The sequence below is a fragment of the Danio rerio genome, chromosome 2 (assembly GCF_052040795.2).
Source record: "Danio rerio strain M-AB ecotype USA chromosome 2, GRCz13ab, whole genome shotgun sequence".
In the NCBI taxonomy this organism is placed as follows: domain Eukaryota; kingdom Metazoa; phylum Chordata; class Actinopteri; order Cypriniformes; family Danionidae; genus Danio; species Danio rerio.
The window spans coordinates 45,065,001-45,078,757 of record NC_141022.1 but is presented as its reverse complement, the minus strand read 5'-3'; the positions used below and the strand labels follow the sequence as shown (position 1 = coordinate 45,078,757).

Here is a 13,757-nt window from a genome sequence, read left to right as displayed (position 1 = left end):
ATAATGCAAAATGTCAAAATGCAAACATGTAGTCTTTAAAACACTTAAGAGTGAAAACCACAGCAGAAATACTAACTCTGATTGGCTGATTTTCTTTTGACTTGAATCCCGCTATTAGTAATTATTTTCAGCTCTGGGTTCACCTTTGGGCCACTTCAGCCAATAGCAGAAAATCAACTTATGGGGAGGTGGGGATAAAAAAGAGATCTGCAGAGTGGATGGCAACATCAACAGCCTGAGGTATCAAGACGTTTGTGCTGCCCATTACATTATAAACCTCAGGAGAGGGGAAATTCTTCAGCAGGATAGCGCTCCTTCACATACTTCAGCCTCTACATCAGGGATGTCAAACTCAATTCCTGGAGGGCCGCAGCCCTGAACAGTTTAGTTCCAACCCTGCTCCAACACACTTACCTGTAGGTTTTAAACAGGCCTGAAGTACTCAATTAGTGTGATCAGGTGTGTTATTTAGGGTTGGAACTAAACTGTGCAGGGCTGCGGCCCTCCAGGAATTGAGTTTAACATCCCTGCTCTACATCAAAGTTTCTGAAAGCAAAGAAGGTCAAGGTGCTCCAGGATTGGCCAGCCCAGTCACCATTGAACATTATGGAGCATGACAGGGGTAAGATGAAGGAGGAGGCATTGAAGATGAATCCAAAGAATCTTGATGAACTCTGGGAGTCCTGCATGAATGCTTTCTTTGCCGTTCCAGATGATTTTATTAATAAGTTTTTTGAATCATTGCAGAGATGTATGGATGCAGTCCTCCAAGCTCATGGGAGTCATACACAATATTAATTCTGTTTGCACTGCATCATGACTTTATATTCTAAACTGTACATTATTTACCAAATGTCTAAGCTAAGTCAGACATTGCTGTCCTAATTAAATATTTAAAAATCAAGGGCATGATCATATTTTATTTTGGTAAAATAAGTGTAACCTAGAGGCCTTTGCCTTTCATATAAGCCACTTCTGATACCAAATGATCAACTAGAAGTCAAGTTATGATTTGTTGTTCCTAAAACTTGGATAGGCGACAAGACTTTTGTCACGTAGTGTATTTTGCAGCCCTACTGAATTTCTTTATGCAAAGATACTTTTGACTGTCTTTTTTTTCTTTAAAACCTTGTTTACAACTTAAGATGCAGTTTTGTAAATTAGATCTCAAGTGGAGACTAAATACAGCTGTAAACAGGTGTAAAAGGTTTGTTGTTTTTTCCCACTTTTACCCCTTCCAGAGAAAATGCATTTGATTGGATTTCATTCACAGTGTAAACACTCATGTGTTTGCATTCAAGCTGCAACAAAAGCACACTTACTCTGTGTCAGCTGACCTAACACGTGCTCATTATGGGATGTTGTGAGAACTTGCTTGTGAGAACTGTTTTGCACCTTGTTTAGAAAATGTTCAGTGATCAAAAAAAAAAAAAAGGTTGTGAATGTGATGCTCATGAACGGGCTGTACATCCGAACAGATTCTACCTAACAGTCTTGTTTTCATTTATGTAAAATTAACGTTGGCATTTTCCTGACTAAGATCTTCAGCAAAGCTTGAACAAGTGTCATGGGTGCCGTTCAGATGCAAGCAAGGCTTTAAATTGTATAGCGATGTTCATTGAAATGGCTTTAGTTTGGTAAATAATTATGCTATGATTCGTAAAACGAATTAAGGGCCAATTTCACTTTGAAGCCATTTGATATTGCTTTTGTTTCCTAGTTTCTATAGCCTAGTACTGACTTTCTGACTAGGATTTCTGGATTTTCTGGACTTTTGTTACATTGTAAGCTATATATAAACATTTAGGGCTTCCTGCATATGCTGAAAAACATATTGAATTTACTAAATTTGTAGGTTACCTATATAAATAGTTTGCAACCACTTACCATAAAAATGTGGTAAATCCCATTAATATTTTTTTTTCAGTGCTTGTACATACTTTTAAAGCAAACATGAAACAGAATGATGTTTTGAAACAAAACTTGTTATTATATGTTTGCCATATTGCATTATGTTTGTTTCACAAGTGTGAGTCCTCCGAATCGCGCACGGGCACGGTTCAGTTGGCTGGCCCTGGCCCATTTGGAAGAGGCGTGCCAGAGCTCGGTTTGGTTGGGATTTGGCATGGTACACTTGTAGTGTGAATGGAAAGCGCACCTCAGCAAGAAACTGAAGATGCGGCGTCACTTTTAAGGGACTGTTACATATAGATTTATTAATCATTCTTACTTTTCAATGAACATGAACTGTCATAGTTTATTAAAGATGCAAATCTCTCACTGCATGTCAGCTGCACCTTCAGCAAACCTCCTAATATGTACAGCACAATAACTTTGAGTTTGTATGTCACTGCATCCCAAACGACTTAAAATAATACAAAACAATATAACTAAAGCAATCTCCATTGCACTGAGTGAACAGCCGCATTATTGATGATGCAAGCGTGCTCTGGCTAGGTAAAATACAGTGCAGGCTGAGGGGAAAGGGGAGACAATTGAGTACACCCTTAGGGTGCTTTCACACTAGCACTTTCGGTCTGCACTCAGGTTCCTTGACGTCTACCGAACCCAGGTGCGCAACCATGAAACGTACCCGAGTCTGCCTGAAAGAGGGGTCTGGCGTATGGTTCGCGCATATCCTGGTCCGGTTCAGTTCTGGTATGATTGCAATCGTAATAAATAATGGAAGTTAACTGCCAACAGTACAACAAACTATCGTTTTCATAATATTCAATAAAGTGTGTGTGTCTGCCTATAACCTACTGTACCTTGGTGACAAGCGGGAGTGACCCAGTGCAAGCACAGTGATAACGTCTCCCTGTCTCCTCCAAAAAAAGCTTCAGGAGACATTGCGTGATGTATGTTGTGAACATTTATAATATTTTTGCTGCAAATAGACGCAGGTCACTTTCTGAATGTTCAAAATGAAAGATTCAGTAAAAGCAGAACAATCGCGATGTGCGTACGTCTTTCCATTTTGGCCATTACCTAGCAACAGCTGTGTACAACAGCAGCTCAATGGTGCAAGCATACCAGGGTCCAGAAGGAAAAACGACAGTGTGTACTCGAATGGGGCTGATAGACGATGTCATCGTCCATCGGCGATGGCCAACAGACAACACCATGCTGAGCCAACCAAACCCGCTCACGAAAAATACACACTCAGACCCCGTTTGCACTAATACGTCTTAGTGTTAAAAATAGCATTTTAGAATGACAATGATCCACTTTCACACCGTGTTTTACCTAGCATTTTTAAACAGCCCTCCGTCTCCTGAAAACGCACATCACGTGACACAAGGTGTGCAGAGCCACACACACACACACACTGTCATGCGCTCCTCTGAGCTCCAGAGACAGAGAGCAGTGCACGTCGGACAGTTTTTCAAAGATGTACCGCTGGATCGCATCTTACTATATTTGTTAAATGTGATATTCTGACATATCAAGTCTACCGGAGTCTGTATGCATTTGCGGGACTCATAATGCCAGCAAACGAGTGATAATCTCCTGGTTATCGTGCCCCCCCGCTTTTCACAGGATGATGATGTCATCGTTCATCGTGATGTTTCACATTACCAAGCGGCAACCTCCCGCTCTCTTTCAGGAAGACTATACGGAAGTAACTAAAACTGCAATTCATCCGAAATTCTGCTAGTCCTGGCCGCTACTGGCTCCAAAACAGAGCAAATTTCAATTGAGCCCACTGTTAGAATGGCCAACTTTACAGCAGAAAAAAAGGTGTTTACAGCCTGGTACAAAAAAAGATTTTGGTTAATACAGCTAATATTACTCTTCATGACAACTGTGAGGGGGGTGAATTTTTTTATAACTCATCCGTTTCCTTAATATTAAGTTATATTAAGTTTGCATAATTAAGGGCGTGGACACTTGAGTGACAGCTAGGTCTCGTTGGTCGCCGTCACGACACCTCAGCTGAATCCTGCAGATTAGCCACTGAACTCGGCATATTTATCGTATTTCTGTGTTGTTTTATGTGGCTTTACACAGTCAACTGCCTTTTGGACTTGTTTCCTACAATTATTAGATGGCATGGCATGCTGAGAGCACTTAATTGAGCTCACAAACCATTCACGTGGCCTCCGTTTCCCATGTGAGTAAAGTTATACTTATATACCATCTCTATACATGTATTTGTTTTATTTAAGATTCATCTTCAATTTATCGTTTAATTTATATTTAGAGCTGTAATGCACTTCAGAATCTGACAAATTGATTAGCTGTAGGCTCTAGAACAGTCATCTAAAGCGTTGTCATACAGTGTTATGCTGGATTTCATCAATAGTCTTACATTAACTAACACAGACTATATCTGAAGTGTTTGGAAGTAATTCGCGTTTTCCTCCTGTTGAAAAACGTCATAAGAACAATGTTTAGTGGCTCAAAACACTTTATTGATATAGTATACAACCAAGCACAAGTGGTCAGAATACAAACGAGTCACAGGTGATAAAGTATTAAGCGTTCTCCCAAAGCAAAGTGTGTCTGAACCAGGTCTAAGCTAAATGCTAGCAGGTGTCTGTAGCTCCGCTCACTCTCCGCCTCTTCGCCCTTGTTTGGTATTCCCCCGTGGGTGTGATGACGCGCGAACAAAATGGCGACGGTTGGCCGAGCCTACTTGTGGCTTCTTTTGCGCTCTTTAGAAACCTATGGGTGACGTCACGGATACTACGTCCATATATTTTACAGTCTATGCACATTACACATTGTTCGATGCCAAATTGGTCAACATCGCCCTACACTTAGTGTGAACACAAACCAGTTGAAAAGATGGCAAGGGGGGACAGTCAAACTTGGGTTTGGTCCAGGCAATTGAACCAAGTGTGAAAGCAACTTTAGTTTCTTTTTTCTATTAAACAAAATAGCAAGATATTTTGAAATCAAATAATGCTGGTTCCTGGCATCCATCGACTTCCATACTAGGAAAATAAATTAATATGGAAATCAATGGGTGCCAGTTCAACAGAAGACAGGAACTCAACTAGGTATTGAACAATAAATTGTGAGTAAATGATGGCAGAATTTTCATTTTTGAGTTGACTATCCCTTTAAGTTTTATACTTTACAAATAGACACAGCTGACTTTCCAATTGAGAGGATTCTTTGTGCCAATAAGATAGACTTTGTCTGAACCTCTCAACCGTAGTTTTATGGTGGTCGTTGACTCCCCATCCACCACATCTCTCGGGGGGAGGCATTGTCATTCCAGTCAGTCTCCCGCGTCAGCGCATCAGTGTTTGTACTGTGATGGAGCGCTGGATCTCCTCCCTGTCTTTCATATCCAACTTTATCACAGTCATTGACTGGCTGATCAGAGGGAGCTCTCCTCTGCTATTTATGAGCCTGCCTCCCTGGGTGCCTACTTCCACTGACTCATTCACCTCCTCGATGATGCCTGGGAATGCTTCCCGCTCCCACACAAATACACACGTCTGCCCGCTGCAAATTCGAGGAAAGACTCCATCAGATCAATGCTGTTTTTGTAGTATTTTATTAGTTTTTTTACACCCATCTTGATAGGAAATCACTGTCGTGTGTGATCACTGGAGTTTCTCAGAACTCCAATGAGAGCTTTTGTGCAGAAACTCCTAACACCAATGAAGAAGCAACCCAGGGAATCCCCATAGCATTGCATTATAAATAGAAAATTTAACTGCTGTCATTTACTATGTGTTACTAATAACAGTGACTACAGCATCCTCTCATAGAACAATTTATTTAACATTTCACTGAAATCATGAAGCGAGTAAAAACCTTTATTTTATGTGGTATTTTTCTTTGTATCGTTAACTACACTACACAGAGCCAGAATTCATTGAGAATCAACACAAACAACTGTTAATATCATAGAATGGTTATCTCGATGTCATTATCGTTTGATTAAATCCATTTTGATTTTGAAATTTTAGCGGTTTGTCAGTGTACTTTAACTGTGTCTAATAAATTCTGCTCAAACTGGAGATTCATTTGATTAATCGACCCATCCCTAATTTTACTATTAAGCTATTTTTAATGAAGCATGAGTGATACATGTCGTCGTTCCATTCAAAATCTGTTCACCCAAAACTCTGATTCTTCAAAACATTCGTATATACAAATTCATGTGAACCAAGCAGTTCAAACCAAACATGATTGCTATTATATTTTGAACAATTAAGTATAAAAAAAAAGTGTAAACACAGACACTGTCTTATAGAGGTCTCACAGATTTCATGATTGTCTTTAGAGGATTAATGCAAGGTTATGATAAGTTTATATTTATTGTTATTTTTAGTTTTTATATTATGAAATTGCTTAGTTTAGTTTTAGTTTAGTGTTAGTTTTAGTTTTTTGTAATTAAGGATATTTGTTTGGTGGAAGATTCAAAATCATCAGAATTAATGTTGTATAATAAAATCTAAACCAGGGGTAGGGTAATTTTTTTTGACACCATCTAGCACTACCATTTACTCATCATCAAACTCAAATACAGCAGCCCACAAGATAGCAGCCTTAAGTACAATATGTGTGCAATGCTGCTTCTGAAGTTAGATACACAGAGACATATACAGATAAGTTACATATACATATACAAATAAGTTCGGATCTTTAGTATGAATCAAATCTTCCCAAGTTTGGACTCAACAAATCAAAAATATGTAGCTGGCAATTATACTTTCAGTCAGTTAAAACATCACCATGATTTGAAAGTTTTTTTAACAGTTACATTTTGCAACCCAACTGAAACATGATTCACTTATTTCAATTCCATTACAATTTTCTGTTTTAAAACAAACTTACGTTTCGCCAGATCCTCTCTTTTAAGCCCTCTGTTTACCCGCACTGCAGTTGTTCAAGTTAAGTTCAGTCACAGCAGGCTGTCATGTACTTCTTGTGTTTGGGTCTGCTAAATCACGCATGCGCAGTACTGTCAGTTCACTGCTACTCAAATCTGATCTCTGTGTACTTTTCTAATAACTGAATAACTCAATATATATTATTTTATTTCAAGTCAGAGGAGGTATCAGGCATGCAAAAAGTCAGTTGTTTTTGGATAAGTACTTAATTTTTCTGGAGATGCGAATCGTTTCAAATGATTCAGTTCGTTTTTTGCTATAATTTTAGTTAGTTTCAGTTAGTACTAGTTAAAAAAAAACTCTTTTATTTTTATTTCAGTAAACGAAGATCATTTTAAATTTTAGTTTTAGTTTTTTTATTCGTTTTCGCTAACTATAATAACCTTGGAATAAAAGTCCTATTGTAATAAAATCCTTTACACAATAATAACCCAGGAGATTTATTTTCTTAAATGGTAAGTTTGCGTTCCAAAATATTGCACTGTGTTGCTCAAATGTGTGGCATAAACATAGAGTACACTCAGTCATGTTTTTAGTCATTCACTATTTCCATTATGGCTGCATGATATTGGAAAAATCGAACATCGCAATATTTTGTTATTCTGCGATATACATTGTGATATGAATACAAGTACACTAGATGACTTAATATCTTTATTTGGAAAAAAATTTATCATTTTAGATTGATTGACATGATACTTTAGGGGGGTGCGTACAAAAAGTACATAATACAAATAAAATACAACAAAGAAAAGGGTACAGTTGGAATAAACTGTGTTTTATCATTTTCCGAGTCTGAATAGTATTCAGGTACATCTATTAAATAATAATACTAAAACTAATTCAATGTATCATTATTAAAGTTACAAATAGTATGAATTATTATGCCTGAATGTTTTTAAAATCCTCATACAGTCACTTGCCTCAAAAATGCAAATAATAAATTGTAATACATTGTTTGATGGGACTATTGTGAATGGTTACATTGTAATAGCGATGCTGAAACGATATTTTGTTCAGCCTTAATTTCCATTCATAAAAAGGTCATAAATCAGTCCTCATGTTCATATTCAAAATACGTTGTTACATCATAGACAGGTAGTCTCTTTTTTTGATGCAATATAACTTATTTTTTAATATATTTTCATCTGTTTTTGTCCATAAAATGAAAATGACCTTGACATTGACTTTCATTATACAAAACAAAAGACCCTACCACAAACAAATTTTTTCAAATGATCTATTGTGACTGATATGTCCCATCGTTGTCTATTCCCATAAAAGCAGTGTCTGATATTATGTAAAATAAGCAAACCTTATGTTTAAACATGAAATCTGGACCCAAACCAGCATAGAATAGCCACTCTTTAGTATATGCCATCATTGCCGTACCCATAGTGGAAATACATGTTTTTACCCCAAATGCGCATCAGCCAGGCAAAAACCGTGTTTTGACCAAATTGTGCCTGTCTATGGATGTAATTTTACCAGGAGAGCTTTGTAGGACTATTTTCTCTTATGGCTGATGGAAGAGAAAAAGGAAAGCATAGTAGCAGAGGGATGGTACAGTTTCAGCCCTGCGGTACACTGGGAGCTGGGTAATTGCTAGCCCAAGCGGCTAAACAACAGACATAATGGATACAGAAAATGACAAAAACACAAGAACCGCGATGGTGCTGTCAGATTGCCGTGACAACTCCAACCATGCTTGCTTTGGCTGATCTTTCTGTTCTTTTCACGGAGCAAACGGGCTGTGGAGATCGGACATGCGGCCGCTGCGGTTGATGGGTGTTTTGTGTGTGTGTGCATGTGCACTTGTGTAATCAGCGATCTCCTACGAGCTGTCTGTAGCTGCTGATTTTCCTTCTGAAACTTTTGAAAAACGTCCAAACAAGAGAGACGGCACAGTTAGGCATTGAAAGGCAATAGCTCTGTTATAAAACCAACCAAACTGCCCTCATAATCAGTCACCTACTAAGGCTGCACGCTGACGTTTATGAAACCATTTTTGCTTATGAAACAATTGTCTTGTTTAAACTACTTATTTAAAATTAGATGAATTAACACAATTGTTATTTTGGTGATTCTTATTATTCTTATTTAACATTTCTCATGTTTGGAGCATATTGGAGTTATTTGCGATGTACAGTATAATCTGCAATTTTTTTAGCGACATGTGAATTGAATCTCTGCTTTTCTCTTCTTCTCTTCCAGATTAGCTTTATACGTATACGAGTACTTGTTGCATGTTGGGGCCCAGAAATCAGCACAGACTTTCCTTTCTGAGGTAAGACATTCATTTGAACACAGATGCACACACTCACACATTTGTTTTACTGTATTAGTGAGGGCATTTCATCATGGTCGAAATGGAGTGGGATGAAGCACAAGGACTTTTTAAGGGCATACTTATTCGTCTAAACCAAACCTACACATAACTATCACATAAACATGTGCAAAACGCAATTAAACTGTTACAACTGTGGTTCAATTTTTTTTTATGGATAATTAGAAAAATTAGGCACATTTATGTAGCACATTACTTATACAGTGGTTATTGGAAGTGCTTTACATAAACATTTTTATTCCCAAATTGTGATGATATTGCATCACTTATGTTGTCTGCTCACATTGTGCACTAAAAGCATGTTCTTTTGCGTGATGAGGAAGTACTTTTGAGTAGTTAAGCTTTGGGACAGACTACTAACAAACAAACCTTCATCCTGCACATGTAATTTCATTTAATTGGGGAAAAATAAAGTAACACATTGGTCTGCCAGTCGAAGGTCTTTTATGTGGAGACATGAAGTGGATTTGAAAGCAAATGTCCAAAACGATGATCATACAGATCTTTTTAAAACAACTTTATAAAGGTTTACAATGTTTTGGTGGAATAACATTGAATAAATATTTTTCATCAGGTTGGGTGATCACTCTTACCACTTCAAAACTATTTTATAACTCTCTACTTAACCACTATGGTTGAACAACAGCAAGAAAATAATTTTTAGAGGAAATAATAGGCCACCCAGGTAACTTTGGAATGCTTGTTTCAACATACAACTTCCTACTGAAAATGAGTTGAAACTGAAGGTTTTTTTTGGGGGGTGGGTGGGGGGGTGGGAAGGGGCAACTTAATTGTTTTATGTTCAATCCACTTAAATTTATAAAACAATTAAAGTATCTTAAGGAATTGCTTTAAGGAACCCTGCTTTTTTTTAACAAACCCTAATTCTAATTTCGAACATTATTTATTGTAGGACGGATATTATGTAAACTGAGACACAAGGGATGTTTCCTATCAAGCCTGTTCTTTTCTGTAATGCTGTAAATCCAAATTGAATCCACTTGTTTCATTTGAAAGGCTCAGGATGTTGTGAGTCTGTATGCCACAGTAACATTTTTTTTTGAAGATTTCTGTTGCTCCACATTTAATTGAGTACATAAGAGTCCATTTAATTTCTTCAATTTCAATACACACAAAATATTGTTCTCAAAATATTGGAGTTGTTCTTAATTATACTCAATTGTTTACCTTTCCTCATATTTCTGCTATCTCAGTATTTATGAGCTGGTATGTGGACCATCCGTGTGCAAAATTATGAATTTCCCCACCATAAATTTTCTAAAAACAATTGTTTATATAACACTGACCAACCAGACTTTTGGTTGCTGTTTGTTTGTGAACAGTCATATCCGGCCATTACCTCAGGCTGTTTTATTCTCCTTGTTGACTTGATGGCATCACTGCTGCGTTGCGGCATCACTTTCCTGACTTTCTACACCACTTCTGGAAAGCACCGCAAGTTGGTCAGATGTTTATCGTGCCGTTTGGCAGCCCGACGAGGTGAAATTGACTGATAATGTGTTCTTAACCTTCAGACCTGCTTCAGTAATCCACTTTCAGCTGCAGTGAACAAACCTATCCCCTCTATCCTCTTAGATTGTCGTTTTTTCTCTCTCTCTCTTGCTACATTTTCCTGTGTAATCATCCATACATAATTGTTATAATAGGCTAATTCTTTCCTCACACTTTCCACGGTCAGTTCAGGTCCCTCCGCTCACCTATTGCAAAGGGGAACGTTCCTTAAATACACCGAGATTATGGCCTTAATGAGAGTCGCCCTGGTCATTTCCACACTATCAAGTGAAAGTGAGCCCGCAAGGCTCGAACGAAGGGAGAAAAAACAGTGGCCGTGATTAATTTTGTGGGTCATGGCACTGCGTTGCTAAAGCCTGCTGTAGGTCTCCATTTTGGTAGATTGACTAGGATGAAGCTGAGTAATGACTGCCAAGGAATTGTGGTGCCTTCAAGTCATGTCGTAAATTAGTTTGTACACTTTTTGCATGCTGTGAAAGAATGAGAATGAAAACCCTGCCTGCGTTTTGTTTCCCTTGTTGTTCTAAACTAGTATGACCAAGGCCCAATCCCAATTTTACACCTTAAGACTGATTTATACTTGCGCCTGGTGCCGCATCGCGGACCTCCGCTGACTGCGCACGCACCTTACGAAACTGACTTTTATACTTGTTGCGTTTGCCGTTGTGATATTCTTTAAAATGACAGGGGGCAGTAAAAAGAAACCATCCGTAAAATCAGACAGATAAACAGAGAAATAGGAAGTTTCCAGAACTACGTCTTATAATTAATATCGTTCAAGATTTTTTAAGCTAACTATTTTTATTATTTAAAAATATATATATTTTAATGAATATAAAGATTTTTATAATTAATGTATTCCTTACATTTATATAGAGCTTTTATAGACACTCAAAGCGCTTTACACAATGGGGGGAATCTCCACATCCACCTGGATGACGCAATGGCAGCTATATTGTGCCAGACGGCACACCACACACCAGCTGATTGGTAGAGAGGAGACAGAGTGATGAAGCCAATTATGATATGGGGATGGTTAGGAGGCCATGACGGACAGAGGCCTTAGGGCAAATTCGGCTAGTATGCAGGGGTTAAAGTCCTATTCCTTTTTTGAAGGACATCCTCGGATTTTTAATGACCACAGAGAGTCAGGACCTCTAACGTCTCATCTAAAAGATGGCGCTCACTGAGCAGTATAGTGTCTCCTTCAATATACTGGGGCATTAGGACTCACACAGGCCACAGATTGAGCACCGCCTGCTAGCCTCACTAAGACCACTTCCAGCAGCAACCTAGCTTTCCCTTTTGGTTTCCCATCCAGGTACTGACCGGGCGCAGCCCTGCTTGGCTTTAGTGGGCAACCATGTGAGAGTTGCAGAAAGCTAGCTGCGAGGAAATATATACTGTTTTACTGTATACTGACTTTTTTATTTAACTCAATTAATAATTCACACATTGCTGTCTGGCTAGTTTTTCCCTCTACTGCTAAAAAGGCAACAATGTTCGAACATCCGTGACCATTATCACTAATATCTAATATTAGTATATCGTAAACCGATAGGTTAAAACATTCCTTTTTTAGTTATCAAAGAAATAATTTGTTAATTTATTTTAGCTTTGTAACTATTAAATTGTTTTAAATTCAAAATTGTAATATATACATCAGTGTTAAACCTATAAATGTTGGAAAAACATATTCTGCAATTGTTTATTAAAACCACCTGGGTCTCCACTTTTGCTGGCTTTAACATGGCTTTTCTTTCTTGGTTTTAACAAACTTATTTCTCAGGTTTTTCCAAACTTTTACTAAAACCATCCTCCTTTTTCACTGTCTCAATTTCTAGCCAAGAATTATTGGTCATCTGGTTCTCCCTATGATCACACATAGACGAATCATAAAGATATCTGTACAGGCGTACCTTTTTCAGACATAATTTCTTCAAAGTTTTTTATATTCAACTCAAATGAAACACACCGTGTACTGTTTGATCGACTCAAAAAAAAATATCGTGTGCTCCGCCGACTGAATTCATGTTGTGTTCACCCAAAGCGAACCTCTGCAAACACAGCAATGACATCACATTCGTGAACGCGCACTCAAGCGAACTAGCGGACGCATGGAGTATAAACCAGGCTTTAGCCATTCCCCCTCCGAAGAGGTAGAGCTGCCCTAATTGTCTTTAGCTTAAAGGCATAGGGCTAATGGGAAGGGCTAGACGGCCCTTGAAACCGAGATTTTTCAGGACCACTCTAGAAACCAAGGGGTACAAAAATTTCCCAGAATGCACCAGCTACAACGGCAACATGGCTGCATACCTAAGTCAGGAGATGCACAGATTTTTTTGCCATTATTAAGAATTTTTACAACAAAAAAGCTAATATTTTACTACATAATACATTCATAAAGATGTTCGCGTTTTACAATCATGCTTTAAAAAAAGCTCCAAATTTTGCTATCTATATTTCCGGTATAGTAGTCCCACAACATACTTTATCATCTGTCACTCGATTACACTCCAATATCCTGTCAGAGAAAACTAGTGGCTGGGAATGAGCTTTTCACAGTGTCTGTTTTACCGTTAATGTTTTCTTGTGTTTACTCAGATGAATATGACCATGGTGTAAATACACAGTACAGTTACGAGCATATTACCACATTATATTGTTGTGATAACATGATATTGTTGCCTTCTGTAATTTCCTGAAGATAAATACCTAAATAGTGCAACTTGAATAAAATAGAATTGGGATTGGGCCTTACTTTCTTGGTGGTATTGGTGGTTTACATGTACTCTCTGTAAGCGTTATGTATTTTATACTGTAAAAAGGCTAATTATATGGCCGTACCCCACCCCTACTGCTTTTCACAGGAAAACGGTGGTAAAATGTAAATGTGAAAAGACCCGATTAAATATGATTTTTAAGCATTCTGAATTATAACGACACCAGTGATGTTCTTGTAAACCATCGTAATGGATTACTGCTAGGTCATACCCATGTCATTATACAAAAACTGTCCT

At 37.9% G+C, this 13,757-nt stretch overlaps 1 protein-coding gene across 11 annotated transcripts in view; it reads left to right on the top strand.

Annotated features, from left to right (window-relative positions):
• zgc:110158 overlaps positions 1-13,757 on the top strand; it is a 147,739-nt gene that overhangs the window by 15,091 nt on the left and 118,891 nt on the right. For all 11 annotated transcript variants that reach the window (XM_087239442.1, XM_087239449.1, XM_087239448.1 and 8 more), the window contains 1 exon segment: positions 9,072-9,144. In XM_087239442.1, coding sequence (XP_087095568.1) covers positions 9,072-9,144 — 73 coding nt within the window.